The sequence below is a fragment of the Bos indicus genome, chromosome X (genome assembly GCF_029378745.1).
Source record: "Bos indicus isolate NIAB-ARS_2022 breed Sahiwal x Tharparkar chromosome X, NIAB-ARS_B.indTharparkar_mat_pri_1.0, whole genome shotgun sequence".
In the NCBI taxonomy this organism is placed as follows: Eukaryota; Metazoa; Chordata; class Mammalia; order Artiodactyla; family Bovidae; genus Bos; species Bos indicus.
Genome location: NC_091789.1, coordinates 62172983 through 62188318, shown reverse-complemented (window position 1 = coordinate 62188318; position 15336 = coordinate 62172983). Strand labels below are relative to the sequence as shown.

Here is a 15336-nt window from a genome sequence, read left to right as displayed (position 1 = left end):
GTCGTGGCCACCTACAAGCTTGTGACTTTGAGCAAGTTAACCTCTCTGGGCCTCAGTTTCCTCAACTGTATAATGGGAATGATATTGTACCTACCTCACAGGGTTCCTGTAAGAATTAAGTCAGATAATGCATATAAAGTGTTTAACACAGTGCTGGGCACATGTAAACTTTCAGTAAAAGCTATTATTGCACAGAGTTGACCCACATTTTAGCAACTCCATCTAGAGATTGGATATACATTTAGTAGTCAGCAAAATGGGTGATGGGGGAGACTTTAAGCAATAAACCACAAACAGGCCTGGCCCTATTCTAAGAGTAAATGCGTGTCATGGGTACAAGACAAAGCTAAGTATGGGGCTGAAGCAAAGAGATGGAAAAGTAACCACAAACAGTTGGAATCCTCATACATTATCGGTGGGAGTGTAAAAAAATACAACCACCTTGGGAAAAGGTCTGGCTGTTTCTTATAAAACTAAATCACATCTTCCCTGTGATCCAGAATTTTTCTCCCTTTGTACTTACCCAAGAAAAAGGAAAATATATGTTTACAAAAAGACTTGCATGAGAATATTCATAGCCACCTTACTCTTAATAGACAGAAACTGAAAACAATACAAGTGTCCATCAGTAGGAGAAAGGATAAATGATACACAAACTGTGGTATTGTCAACCATGGAGTGCTATTCAGCAATAAAAAGGAACAAATGACAGGTACATGACTGGATGATTCTCAGAAACCTCAAGCTGAGTCAAAGAAGTCTTTTCTTAGCATGCATCTTTTCAAAAAAGTCTTATACAAAAGAGTTCATGCTATATGATTCCATTCATATAAAGTTCTGTAATAGGTAAAACTAATCAATGATGGAAAAAAATCAAAGCAGTGATTACCTCTAAGAGTGAAAGGAGAGGACTGCCAGGGAAGGGGCAAGAGGAAGCTTAATCTTGAATGGAAATAATCTTCTACATCTTAGTAGGGAGCTAAGTTACTCAGTTACATTTGTCAAAACTCAGCAAATGTACAATTAATGTTTGCGTATTTCATCATAGATATATTTTACCTCAAAAGTAAAACAAAAGAATAACAAGCAAATATTGAACCCTACCCCCTGGAGTAGGAAATGGCTACCCACTCCATTGCATGGGAAATCTGATGGACAAAGGAGCCTGGCAGGCTACAGTCCAGGGTGTCTTGAAGAGTCAGACATGACTGAGCACATGCACACATACATATACACACACATGGGGAAAGTGTTTAGGAGTAAAATGTACTGATACCTGCAACTTAAGAAAGAAAGGACACTAGATAGACAGACAGATGGATAGGTGAAGGATGGATAAAGCCAGTATCAGAAAACTTTATGGTAGGATCTGGCTAATAAGTTATAAGGTGCTGCTGGCAAATTCTTTCAACTTTGCTGTATGTTTGAAATTGCATAATATTCTCTTTTTTTTTGGAAAAAAAAAATGTATCCACAAAGTTCCATATCCTGAATGGAGCCAATTTCTTTCAAACTTATAAGGCTTCATTGGAAGAAGGCAGACCTCAGACCCAGGTAAATATTTCCTGATCACCTACTGTATGCCAGGCACTGTTCCAGGCTAGACAAGGAATATGAAGAGAAAGAACACAGCCCTTGCCCTCAGAAGGATTGTTGGGACCATCTGACAAGCACACATATTACTGGTATCCTATGCTTTGGAGTTGCTAAGGACGGAGAGATGTTATCTAGTTGAAAACGTGTCTTAAAAGCTCTCCACACCAAAAAGAAATGATCATTATATCAGGTGATAAAAGAAGATTTAGCTCATGTTACAGCAGTAATCATTTTGCAATACAAATGTACCAGATAAACATATTTAACACCTCAGACTTACACAGTGTTATGTACTAATTACATCTCAATAAAAATAAGTTATAAAAAAAGAGAAAAGATTTCTGGTATTGGAGACATGTTGGGTAGTTATTGCTACAAATATGACTGGAAGGCATCTTCAAGCCAGAGCACAGAGAGTTTTGATGGCCACACTAAGGTGATAATTTGTCAAGCCAATGAGGCCCATTCAAGAATTTTGAGCCAACAAGTGGCATCCTTAGAAAACTGCTGGGAGAGAGGGGCAGCTGCAGTAGATATCATTGCTTTAGAGGAGTCAGTAGGCAAGGGATATTTCATGTACTTGCTGTGAACACAGGGAGCAGTGGAGGCACTGGCAGGGAGGAAAAGAGATTCAAAAATGACTCAGGACAGCTTTGAACCCCAAGGAGATGAGATCTTGGTTTCGTCTTCTGGGAACTAGGAAGCTCTTTAGTCTGTGCCTTTCTTCTACTTCTTTGCCCCATGTTGTGGCTCTGTGAGGCTATATTGGTTGTTTATAGTCAGCATCTAAAACCTACTCCAGTATTCTTGCCTGGAGAATCCCAAGGACAGAGGAGCCTGGCAGGCTATAGTCCATGGGGGTCACAAGAGTCAGACATGACTTAGCGACGAAACCATTCTGATTATTTGCTTATCCATCAGTGCCCAAGACATAGTGCTGTTAAATATTTTTAATAACAACCCTACCCTCCTCAAAGGGTTGTTGTGAGGTTAATTAATAGCACATGCTAGGCATTTGAGACTTGAGAGTCCCTTGGACTGCAAGGAGAGTCAATCCTAAAATAAGTCAACCCTGAATATTCATTGGCAGGATTGACGCTGAAGTTGAAGCTCCAATACTTTGGCCTCCTGATGCAAAGAGCCGACTCATTGGAAAAGACCCTGATGCTGGGAAAGATTGAGGGCAGGAGAAGGGGGCGACAGAGGATGAGATGGTTGGATGGCATCACTGACTCAATGGACATGAATTTGAGCAAACTCTGGGAGATGGTGAAGGACAGGGAAGCATGGCGTGCTGTAGTCCATGGGGTCGCAAACAGTCAAACACAACTGAGTGACTGAACAACATCAACAGGCATTTGATAAATGAGATCAGGGGCCATATTTCATGCTCCCGTATGTGGCCTGGATATAGGGTGACCTCAGCACAAACCCATCTCCAAGAAATCTCCAAAGTAGGCACATGAAGCCCCTGGGGTTCATTTGAACCCATAAATATTGATTTTATCAAACCACAGTCCCTCTACCCCCAATACTGCACACAATCCCATGAAGCAACTGAGAAGTCCCAGTGGGATCCAGGAACTGTCCCATTTATTCTCCTCCCTCTTTTGAATTAAGGGGAATCTTCCTTTTTTAAACAAGTCTTTGGACTCTGATGCTTAGGTCCAGACTCAAAATTCTCTCCCAATCAGAATTTTGGCTATCCTTCATGACCACTGGCCCAGTTCACAAAGAAGTGTCTGTGAACCATCAAAGCCACAGCCAGCTCACGGGTGTGACTTGTTTGCTGAGGTGTCTCTAGGATCCAGCACAGTGTAACATGCAACAAGTACTCATTGAAGAAATGAATGAATGAATGATTCTTTCTCGGTCTGTAGTTGGTGCTCATGAAGCCTTCTTTCCTCCCCTCCCTTGGAGCCCATTGTAGCTTTGCCAGCCTCCTGGACTCCAAGAGTGCTTACCATCTGTGCCCGTCCTTTGGCAACTAGCCAAACTCAACTCAGTTCAATTCAACCAACTTCCATGGAGCTGCGCTATTGGCAGGAAACATTCACAGTTTCAAGAAATGGTGAAAGCATTTCCTAGCCCATGGCGCCTCAATTGTATTTTTAAAACAACCCTGGCATGGAACAGAACCTTTTCCAAGACTTTTTTGAAAGTCTAAACACATGATTATAAATTCCTTCCCTTTGTCAACACACTTGATTACCAGTCAGGAAATAAGTGAGTTCTGGACAATGGATAAACAGATGATTATGTGACAGGTATGGGACAGGTGTAGAGGGGATGGAAAGCTGGGGAGGAATGAGATTCAATCCTTGTCTGATGGATTCACAATTTCATTAAATGTAGGGGGTTGGAGGGGGTTGGCATCTCAGCCATTCAGGGCTGGGGTTGTAGGGTTGTCCAGCAGCCAGCCCCTTGAGTGAAAAGAAAGCCAGAGTCTCCCCCACACACACCTGTTGTTTTTTTCAGAGGGTTGGGCCTTTTTAAATTTTATGACTAGTCTCCATTCCTGTTTCCACCCCCTTCTATACATCTCTCTCTCCCTATGCCAGTCTTCTGTAAATGTGTAACTTGCTTTCTCTCTGGTAATTATTTCCTTTAAAGGAATTAGAATTAGCCTTGTATGTGTTCATGAAAACATTATCTTTAATAACAAGAACCTGGAAATTAACCAGAAATCTTACAATAAGAGCTCATTTAAATACATCATAGAAGGTCCATAGTCCAGAATACTGTGTAGATAATAAAATGATGCTATAAAAAATAGTTACTGACATGAGGAAAAATTCCCAGTATCTTGTTAAGTGAAAGAGGCTACATAATAATGATGTATGTACGGTGTGTGCCTGTATGTGTGTATGTTCACGTGCAACATTTGTGCGCTCTTGGGGATTCTTTTTCTTGGTGTTTTTCTGTGTTTTCCAAATTTTATGCATTGAATACTGCAGTCTGAGTTGGGGCACTTTCAGGCGGGGTGTGTTATAAGGACTCTGAGAGCACAAATAAGGGTATCAAGCAAGACTTCCTTTTGTCAATGTATTTTGAGGAAGATGAAAGACCCAGAGTATTGGAGAGGAACTCCAGGAATATGCTCTTTTGCAAGTGCAAAGGAAGAAGGTGGTGTCTACTGGTGATGAGGACTTCAGACCCATCAAAGAAGATTGGACTCCATTAAAGAAGCAGTGGGGAACAATTTTGGGTTTCTGAACACAGGGGTGAATGGATGGAAGTGGTGTTGGCGGAGAATTATTTCAGTCATAGCAAGGTGAACTGGGTTGTAGGCAGGGCGATCTGACATGAGACTCTCAGTTTGCATATTTGACCTGAGGTAATAAGAGCTTGGATTAAGCTTGTGGCGATTAAACCCGAAAGGAAGGAGCAGATGGATCTAAAAAATGTTACCAAGAAAGAATCAGAGCTAGAGATTCAGATTTGGCTAAATAAATACCATGTGGTTGGTGAGACCATGTAAGGAGACACTTTCCAAGGAAATGGATGTTAAGAGAATAGCTGAGGACTGAGTCTTTGGGAATTCCAACAGCTAATGGGAGGAGGAAAGAACAGGAGCCAGCAAAGGAGACAGAGAATGATGCATCAGAGAGATAAGAAGAGAAACTTGAGAACGCAATACCACCAGAGCCAAGGGTAGGACAGGAAGAAGTGGGCGGTTGATGGTATCAAATTCACCCTTGAGGTCAAAGATGCAAACTGAGCAGAGACCCTTAAATTTGGCCCTGAGGGTGTTGGTGAACTTACTTACAGAGAGTAGTTTTGGCCAAAAGTGCTGGACTCTAGAAGTTTCCAGGAATGGAAGGGAAAGAGAGGGGTGAGAAAATGGAGACAGCTCATGGATACCGCCCATGTGACAAGAGTCATGTGTTATGACATAGAACAAGGTCAGACTTTATTATTCTAGTCCTGCTGCTTAACCATTTGAATCTACTGGCTTATAAGGCTGTTGAAAGTAAAAGTTTCAATGATTGTATTTGTGCTACAGTGAAGAGGCTTCTTCCTCCCACTCCCCTGAACAAAAAACCCTAGATATTATGGTCATGTTTTAACAGATCAGAGAGGTTTTTTAGCTTAACAGTTCTGTCGTTAGGTTGGCAGTGCTTGAGAATTTCCTAGCTGTGTCCTCTAGCATTAGTCATACCAATTCACTTGAACAGTTCTTCCCTGAGTCCCTCTGAAGTGAGGACATTGAGGCAAGGTGATTAGGAGGGAAGCAGTGGTCAGGGTCATGTGGAATGTCTCTAAGAGGTATGTAGAGGCTGCCAAGCAAGGTTCTGTTTGAGACCCTGGATATGGTACCTGGGTTTGGTACCACCTTGACTCCAACATACAGAAGGCTAGTGGCTGGCCCGCTAGTTGAAGGGTGGCTGAAGCAGAGACATCAGAAAAACATCTCTTTTTAAACCCATGGTCCTTGAAGATCAAATGGCCCCTGGACTGAATGGTCTTAAACAGGCAGCTTGATTTGCATGGGGTGCATACAGGCATATAGCTTTTTTAAAAATTCCTTTTATTCTTACTTGGCAATCATATACAAGAAGACCTGACCAACGATACTTCATTTTTTTTCCTACTCGCTGTTTAGAAATCAATCCTTTGAGCAGTTCTCTTTGTGAATCCCAGTCTGTTTCCAGTTGGACATACTAAGAACTTATCTCTGTCTTAGAACCTTGATTCCCCCTAAAAGAAGACTGTTGTTGTTGTTTAGTTGCTAAGTCACGTCCAACTCTTTGTGACCCCATAGACTGTAGCCTGCCAGGCTCCTCTGTCCATGGGATTTTCCAGGCAAGAATACTGGAGTGAGTTGCCATTTCCTTCTCTAGGGAAACTTCCAGACTCAGGGATTGAACCCACATCAGCGGGCAGATTCTTTACCACTGAGCCACCAGGGAATACCCTATGAGGGGAAAAAAAAATGACTGCTGCATGACCCAGCAGGGCCAAGACCTGTTACCAAGCCCCACAGAGGCACAGAGTTGGATATCAGGCTAATTGGGTGTGGAGTTAAGCATATTCTCTAGAATTGGCACTTTTCAGATCCTGAGATGTCTAGAGTGTAGCCAAATGGCCTTTTAAATGTCCCTGCTACTTTTAATGGAAGAACTTGGTTGCATTTCTGGGAGGATGACTTGCCACCCAAGGGAAAACAGGGTCACATAATAGATGTTACACTCACATGCTAAGATGTGGAGGCCCCTCTAAAAATGTGATAGGAGATCAGAGCAGGGGTACTTCCCAGGAGGCTAGTATATTATCAGAAGCCTTTTTGGAAGCCTGGGGCATCCTACTCCACTTCAGTCGCCAAATTTGTCCTGAGCATCTTCTGAAGAAGATGCTCACCTCTCCCGTCCAGGGGAAGCAATGATGGCTGGGAAGCTAGGCGAGGGGCCTTGTCTACATCAGTAATCACCAGCTCTGAGAGGCGGACCAGCGGTGTCTGCTGCCACTTTCTGTGAGAGCTGATGGAACCCTCGCACAGGGTCATCCTTGCGGGAGGTGGGCAGATGCTGTAACTGGGCCAAAACTGGGCCTTCAGGGCAGGTGGCCAGAACTTGGAAGGAATTCTCTTCCGCCGCAGCCTGGGGTCCAGGCTTGGCCCCAGTGAGCCGCCGGGCCAGGCTTGGCCACCCGGGGGCCCCGTGCATTCCGCGCCCCCGCCCCCTCCGCCCCGCTCTTGGCCTCGCCCCCTCCCTCGTCCCCTTCTCCTCCCCCCACCAGCTGTCCCCTGTCCCCCGGGCGGCGAGACAGCCTGGGAAGAGGCGGCCTCGGGCCGAGGGGGCGTGGTGGGGAAGGGGAGGAGGTGCGGGGGTGAGGGAATAAGGAGGCCCGGGCGGCAGGGCCCCCCAGCCACTCCGCCGCCAGCCCGGAGGAGCCGGGTACCGCCGCCGCTCGCCCGCCCGCATCCCCTCGGCCTGGCCCGGGGGCAAGGTCAGCAGCGATCTGGAGCCGCCGTGTCACTCCCCGACAGCCATGAACTGCAGCGAGAGTCAGCGGCTGCGGACCCTGCTGAGCCGCCTGCTGCTGGAGCTGCATCACCGGGGCAACGCCAGTGGCTTGGGCGCCGGCCCCGGCCCGAGCATGGGCATGGGGGTCGTGCCCGACCCCTTCGTGGGCCGCGAGGTGACCAGCGCCAAGGGCGACGACGCCTATCTCTACATCCTGCTCATCATGGTCTTCTACGCCTGCCTGGCCGGCGGCCTCATCTTGGCCTACACCCGCTCCCGCAAGCTCGTCGAGGCCAAGGACGAGCCGTCCCAGGCCTGCGCTCAGCACGAGTGGCTCCCGGGAGGGGTCCCGGCCACCGCCGACGCCGCGACGGTGGCCGGCTCGCCCGCCGAGGGCCGCCGCCAGCTCGCCCCCTGCGGGCTGCCCGCTCCGGCCCTGGCCCGGGGCACTGAGGGGGTCTAGAACCGCCATCCAGCTCGCTGGCTCACCCGCTCCCTCCTCAGCTCGCCGTGTCCTCTCCTCCCCTTCCAGGGCTTGCCCACCTGAGGCTCAGAAGACGTTGAGAGGCCAGGAGACCTCGCCTGGAAGGCCGTGAAAGAAGCATTACCCTCCGGGCCGGCCTCTCACTCCTCTCCAACCACCTCAGACCCCCACCCCCACCCCGCACATCCCACCACCCTAAACTGCCTCTGTGCGCCCTGTCTTCAGACAGCCCCGACACCAAGCTCCAGCCCCCTGGGAACTGAATCCAACACGTCCAACACTTGGCATTGAACTGAAGCAATGAAGTCTACCTGAACTCTGGGCCATCTAACTGGCAGCTGCTCCAGGGGCTCAGACTCTGCAGAGCCAACGCGCTTGCCACCACTGCCAGGCCGGCTGCGGCTCCAGCTTCCTGTTGCCTTAGGGACAGAGACAAAGAAAATGAAGAGACCTCAGACGTCTTTTCCCTCCCTCCTCCTTCAGCAGGGAGCTAAGCAAGACACTAGGACCAGTCTGTGGTGTAGAACGGACTTGATGGGGACTGGTTGGGGAGGGGGCTTAGGGGTGGGGAAGACGTGTGAGTCCCAACTGTATGGTTTTCTTGCTTCCAGTTGTCATCCCAAAGGTAACTTGCCTACTTTTGAGCAGCTTTGCCATCTTCTGCCGTGGATAAACATTGCTGGGTGTATTACCCCAGTACTTTCCCGTGCCTTTCTTATCTTGATTCAGTTATTAGGGGAGCTATCTGCTTCCTCCATGGAATATGAGGTTCAGTTGTCTCCTGCTCTGTAACCTGGGGACTGTCAGAGGCAAGTAATAAAGGTCGTTTAAAAATGGCTTAAGATTCTTTTCTCAAAGATCCCAGCACTGAGACCCAGCACTATATACAGAATGAATTCGTTTTGCTTTTTGGAAATAATGTTTAGATTTGGGTGTTGGGTTGTTGTGATATCCAGTTCCAATGCCATAGATGTCACTGTGAGTGAAGAAAAGGCTTATATATGGCTAAATGGGTTTTTTTTTTTCAAATGTTTCCAAGTTATAATGGCTTTATTCTCCTTTTCCCTTAATTCTGAAACACTTTCAAATATCACAGTGCTGAATAAGGATTTTCACTTGCCTTTTGCAGTTTTTTGGCATAGACTTTAAATGAAAGCAACATCTCATACCCATCTCTATTAGCTATTATCAAAGTTAATTTTTAGAAGCCACATTTGTAACTCTCTCAAAGAAGTGACTTATTTAAAAGAGAAAAAGCCACCAAAGAGTGTAAATCTTAAGTCAGAGAGGACATGCTTACACTGTCTTAACCAATGATGGGTAAAGTTAGAGGTGTATGTTTATTGATTTATTCTCCTCTGAAGGTCATCAGAAACTTGCTTGCTTAGGGCTTAAATGCTTATACCTGATGATGACTGTTTGAGCCTCATCAAACACACATGAAGTCACCTGAGCAGTAAGTCAACTTGCTTCAAGACAGCTGGTTTCTCAGTAGTAGCAGGACAACGATATTATGGGTTACTTAAATGCACTGAAAATACATAAGCCTCATTCAAGGCATTGGTTTTGACCTTGTAGCCCATATGGTATTTTACTGGAGCTATTAATAAGTTAGATGAACTTACTTTCATTCCCAGGATACACTCCTTGAAGATATACTGGCCTTGCCCCACTGGCTCCTCTCCAGTCCTAGTTCCAGCCGTAGGAACTTGCAGGTGGGGGGGCCAGGGATTGGGCAGTGGTCCAAGACAATGAGAAGAGAAGAGATGATGCTGTGAGAATCATCTCAGGGCCAGGCAAGGGGGCCTGAATGGGATATGGAAGGAGGGCACAGATATCCATCCATGCCACGGGCATGGCAGGGGACGGGGAGCAGTGGCAGCCCTTAGCCTTGTATTAGTTGGCCAGAAAATTCCTTCAGAGTTTTCTGTAACATCTTATGGAAAAATCAGAACGAACTTTTTGGCCAACCCAGTATTTTGGGTACAAAAATGTCCCTCACTGATCTGACATAACTGGGGACACGAGGTTGTTTGATAATGAAGCATCATCACTGCTCTAAGTGTTGAAATCTTGTAAACATCTGTACTATTTTTTCAAAGACATTAAAAATATATATTGCCCCCAAAAGGGCAGCTGGGAGCAGTTGGGATAATGTCCATAAAAAGCATGAATGTGCCAGCTGTGGGAAACAAATCCCGTTGCCAAACTATTCCTGCTTTTAAGCACACTTTAACCTTTTGTTTTTCAATTTCATTTTCTTTTAAATTTTTTAAAATTAATTTATTTATTTTTAATTGAAGGATAATTGCTTTACAGTATTGTGTTGGTTTCTGCCAAATAGCAACATGAATCAGCCTTAGGTATACCTATGTTCCCTCCCTCTTGAACCTCCCTCCCATCTCCCTCCCCATCCCACCCTCCTAGATTGTTACAGAGCCCCTGTTTGAGCTCCCTGAGTCATTCAGCAAATTCCCATTAGCTATCTGTTTTACATATGGTAATATATGTTTCCATGTTACTCTCTCCATACCTTCCACCCTCTCCTCACCACCCCCACCGTGTCCATAAGTCTTCTGTTCTCTATATCTGTGTCTCCATTGCTGCCCTGCAATTAACATTTTAACCTTTTTAGGATGATGAGGGTCCTCATTAAGTTCATGTGAGATTAGCCAAAGAGCTTTCCCAGTGAGAAAAATGAGCTGGATAGGGGAGAGTGATTTGCTTGACTGGGCAGCCACTTTTCCCAAGCACTTTCAGGAGTGTAACTGTGTCCCAGATAATGAAGTTTCCCACATGTCTGGACACTCGACTCTCTACCACTTGTGGGGGTGTCAACAGCATAGAAGTGCTCACACTGTGGTCAACAAGAGCTAGAAGAAAGAAGACCTTAAGGGACCTGGCCAGCCTGTGGTTTTAATAATGTATTCCTGAATAGCACTAGCTGACTGTACAAACTGGGAAATTTTTTCACCTTCTCCTTAATGTGATTCTAATCAATTAGAGTGATTTTTTTTTTCAATCCACCCCCCAACAGCAGGCTAATTCTTCTGTGTGAGTAGGTCCTATTTCAGTTCAGGTTCAGATCTTTGCTCTATAATAATAACGAAGAATGCTTACTTACTTGTAACTTGAGGCTTTCAACCAAGTGGGGCTAGGAGATGTTTTGAGTTCCAGTGTCTGGAAGTGCTCATTGACAGTGCAAAAATAAACAGAAGCTTTCCTCCCGTTACAGACATAATTCTGTGTTGTCAGTTCACTTTTCTAGAGGTATATAAACGGGGTCTTTCATTTGTCTGTAGTCACCATCTTCTTTACAATTTGCCATCTCCTTTAGAAACCAAAGATCTGCACACAACTTGTATCAATAAGAGGAAGGGGACTGGGCTGCTTTCCAAACAATCTTGCCTGACAGCTAAAGCAAGGACAAGAATCTGGGAGAACTGGGGTCCAGCCCCAGATTTGCCACTTAACAGGCTTTGTTTCTCAGGGTGAGCTACTTAACCTCTCTGGGCCCATCTCCGCAGCTGTGGGGAACTGAGGATCGAGTGAAATACCATACGGGAAAGAAGTACAGCAACTAGAGAATAAGGTGTTACATTTATATTTTCCTTTGTAAATATAATATGCCTAGCCGCTGTTAATGGAGAAGGCAATGGCACCCCACTCCAGTACTCTTGCCTGGAAAATCCCATGGACGGAGGGCCTGGTGGGCTGTAGTCCATGGGGTCGCTAAGAGTGGGAGACGACTGAGCGACTTCACTTCCACTTTCACTTTCTTTTCCTTCTTGAGGGGAGTGCTCTCGGGAGGGTGTGTGGGAAAAGTGAGGAAGAGAAAGTTCTCTGCTGCGTTGTTGCTGTTTAGTCACTCAGTCGTGTCCGACTCTTTGTGACCCCATGGACTGTTGCCTGCCAAGCTCCTCTGTCCATGGGATTTCCCAGGAAAGAACACTGGAGTGGATTGCCATTTCCTTCTCCAGGGATCTTCCTGACCCAGAGATTGAACCTGTGTCTCCTGATTTAGCAGGTGGATTCTTTACCAGGGAAGCGCTCTCTACTGTGTGGTTCACTTTTATTGTTCAAAGAAGAGAATTGCAGTTACTTGGCCACTAGCTCCCAGATTTGTCAGCCTTTTCCCCCCATCTTGAAATCCTGGATAACTAGGAATCTGTGCAAAATGGTCTCACATTCCTATTCTACTCCCATTTATCAGTAGGCCTACAAGTGCCCTTAAAAAAATAATAAATACTGTATTTTCAGGAATTCACCAGGACTGATGTCTAGACTTTGAAGACACAGGTCAGGGATTAAGAAAGGACATAAGAGAAGAGAATGAAGGGCCATAATCACAGGCTGTGGGCTTCATGAGGGACTTAGGAGGAAGAGCAATATAGAATGTTCTGTGAAGGCAAGGGAGCATGAACGAAGACCACCAAGGGTGCATAGATTAGACTGGTTAATAGCCAAGCCTTGTTGAAGAACCATCAGAATGGCTTTGGGAGAAGAAGTTGGATGGAAAGTCACTTTTTAGCCCTTTTTGTCACTTCACCTACCCTGCAGCCTATCTAGGAAGTCTTCTTTGCTAGATCTCAGCATGGGACCAGGTGACCAGTCCCTTATCAGCTGATTTTTTTGATTAAAGATTCTTTATATTCTATAGTGCTTCACAGTTTTCAAAAGTTGCAAACGTAATTTCATATAATCCCACAAATACCCTCATTTCCCCCTATCTTGCCCCCTCCCCCTTCCTTCTCCCCACTGATAACCACTAGTTTTTTCTCTATATCTGTGAGTCTCATCAGCTGTGTTTTGAGACAGGCAGGGTCTTGGTACAGCTGTGGCCTGGGCCTCTTCCTCTGAAGAGAGTGTAGTCAGAGCAACGGGGGAATAGTTCAGATACATTTTTTTTTTTAATTGTGATAAGTTACCTATAGCATAAAATTCAACATCTTAGCCACTTTCAAAAGTATATAGTTCTGTAGTGTTTAGTACATTCATACTGTTTCCATCACAGTGCCCTTGAAGTCAGAGAAAAAGGCAAGCAGCTAAATTATATAGAAGAAGCAGGGCTTAGTTATTGCTTCATATGACTCACCCTTTTGGGTATTCACACTTTATAATAGACTGTTTAGGGCGATGTACAAGTGAAACCTGAGGAAAGAATCTTGAGTTGTGAATTTCAGTGGACTCTGAAAGGAGAGCTATCCAGAAATGTCTACGCAGGATGGGGAAGGTGTTTGGGGGAGAGGTGAACAAAGGAGAAGCCCCAGTAAGACGGTAGGAGGGGCGAAATCACATTTAGAATCAAACCCCATATCTGCCAGAAATGCTCAGAGGGCTCAAACAAACTTTGTGTGCACCAGGACCCAGAGACCCCACACAGACTGAGACAGAACTCTGTTTGAGTGTCTGCTGTGGAGGTACAGGTCAGCAGTGGACTGCCACAGGGGCAGGGGACCTGGGTGCAGCAGACCTGGGTATGGCATAAGGCCTCTTGGAGGAGGTCACCCAGACTTGCCCATAAGTGTCCAGGAGTCTCTGGCAGAGGCACGGGTCGGTGGTGGCCTGCTGCAGGGCTGGGGACACCGAGTGTAGCAGTGCATGCATGGGACCTTTTGAAGGAGGTCACCATTATCTTCATAACCTCCATCACAGTTTGGCCCCAGGCAAATAAGAGGGAGGGAACACAGCCCCACCCATCAACAGAAAATTGGATTAAAGATTTACTGAACATGGCCCCGCCCATCCGAATAAGACCCAGTTTCCCCCTCAGTCAGTCTCTCCCATCAGGAAGCTTCCATAAGTCTCCTATCCTTTTCCATCAGAGGTCAGACAGACTGAAAACCACAATCACAGAAAACTAACCAATCTGATCACATGGACCTTGTCTAACTCAATAAAACTATGAACCATGCCATGTATGGCCACCCAAGACAGATGGGTCATGGTGGAGAGTTCTGACAAAATGTGGTCCACTGGAGAAGGGAATGGCGGACCACTTCAGTATTTTTGCCTTGAGAACCCCGTGAACAGCATGAAAAGGCAAAAAGATAGGAAACTGAAAGATGAACTCCCCAGGTCAGTAGGTGCCCAATATGCTACTGGAGATCAGTGGAGAAATAACTCCAGAAAGAATGAAGAGACGGAGCCAAAGCAAAAGCAACACCCAGTTATGGATGAGACTGGTGATGGAAGTCAAGTCTGAAGTAAAGTAAAGTAAAGAGCAATATTGCATAGGAAGCTGGAATGTTAGGTCCATGAATCAAGGCAAATTGGAAGTGGTCAAACAAGAGATGGCAAGAGTGAACATAGACATTTTAGGAATCAGTGAACTAAAATAGACTGGAATGGGTGAATTTAACTCAGATGACCACTATATCTACTACTGTGGGCAAGAATCCCTTAGAAGAAATGGAGTAGCCATCATAGTCAACAAAAAAGTCCAATATGCAGTACTTGGATGCAATTGCAAAAATGACAGAATGATCTCTGTTCGTTTCCAAGGCAAATCATTCAATATCAGAGTAATCCAAGTCTATGCCTTGACCAGTAATGCCAAAGAAACTGAAGTTGAATGGTTCCATGAAGACCTACGAGACCTTCTAGCACTAACACCTCAAAAAGATGTCCTTTTCATTATAGGGGACTGGAATGCAAAAGTAGGGGGTCAAGAAATATCTGCAGTAACAGGCAAATTTGGACTTGGAGTACAGAATGAAGCAGGGCAAAGGTTAATAGAGTTTTGCCAAGAGAACGCACTGGTCATAGCAAACAACCTCTTCCAACAACACAAGAGAAGACTCTACACGTGGAGATCACCAGATGGTCAACACCGAAATCAGATTGATTATATTTGCAGCTGAAGATGGAGAAGCTCTATACAGTCAGCAAAAACAAGACTGGGAGCTGACTGTGGCTCAGATCATGAACTCCTTATTGCCAAATTCAGACTTAAATGGAAGAAAGTAGGGAAAACCACTGCCTCTTGAGAAATTTGTATGCAGGTCAGGAAGCAACAGTTAGAACTGGACATGGAACAACAGACTGATTCCAAATAGGAAAAGGAGTTCGTCAAGGCTGTATATTGTCACCCTGTTTATTTAACTTCTATGCAGAGTACATCATGAGAAATGCTGGACTGGAAGAAACACAAACTGGAATCAAGACTGCCGGGAAAAATATCAATAACCTCAGATATGCAGATGACACCACCCTTATGGCAGAAAGTGAAGAGGAACTCAAAAGCCTCTTAATGAAAGTGAAAGTGGAGAGTGAGAAAGTTGGCTTAAA

The 15336-nt window shown here is 45.4% G+C and overlaps 1 protein-coding gene across 1 annotated transcript; it reads left to right on the top strand.

Moving 5' to 3' along the window:
- Nucleotides 1-7452: 7452 nt before the first annotated feature.
- KCNE5 (potassium voltage-gated channel subfamily E regulatory subunit 5) lies at nucleotides 7453-8882 on the top strand. The gene has a single exon (XM_019955538.2). The coding sequence runs from the start codon at nucleotides 7588-7590 to the stop codon at nucleotides 8023-8025; it is 438 nt and encodes a 145-aa protein (XP_019811097.2). The 5' UTR covers nucleotides 7453-7587; the 3' UTR covers nucleotides 8026-8882.
- The last annotated feature ends 6454 nt before the right edge of the window (nucleotides 8883-15336 follow it).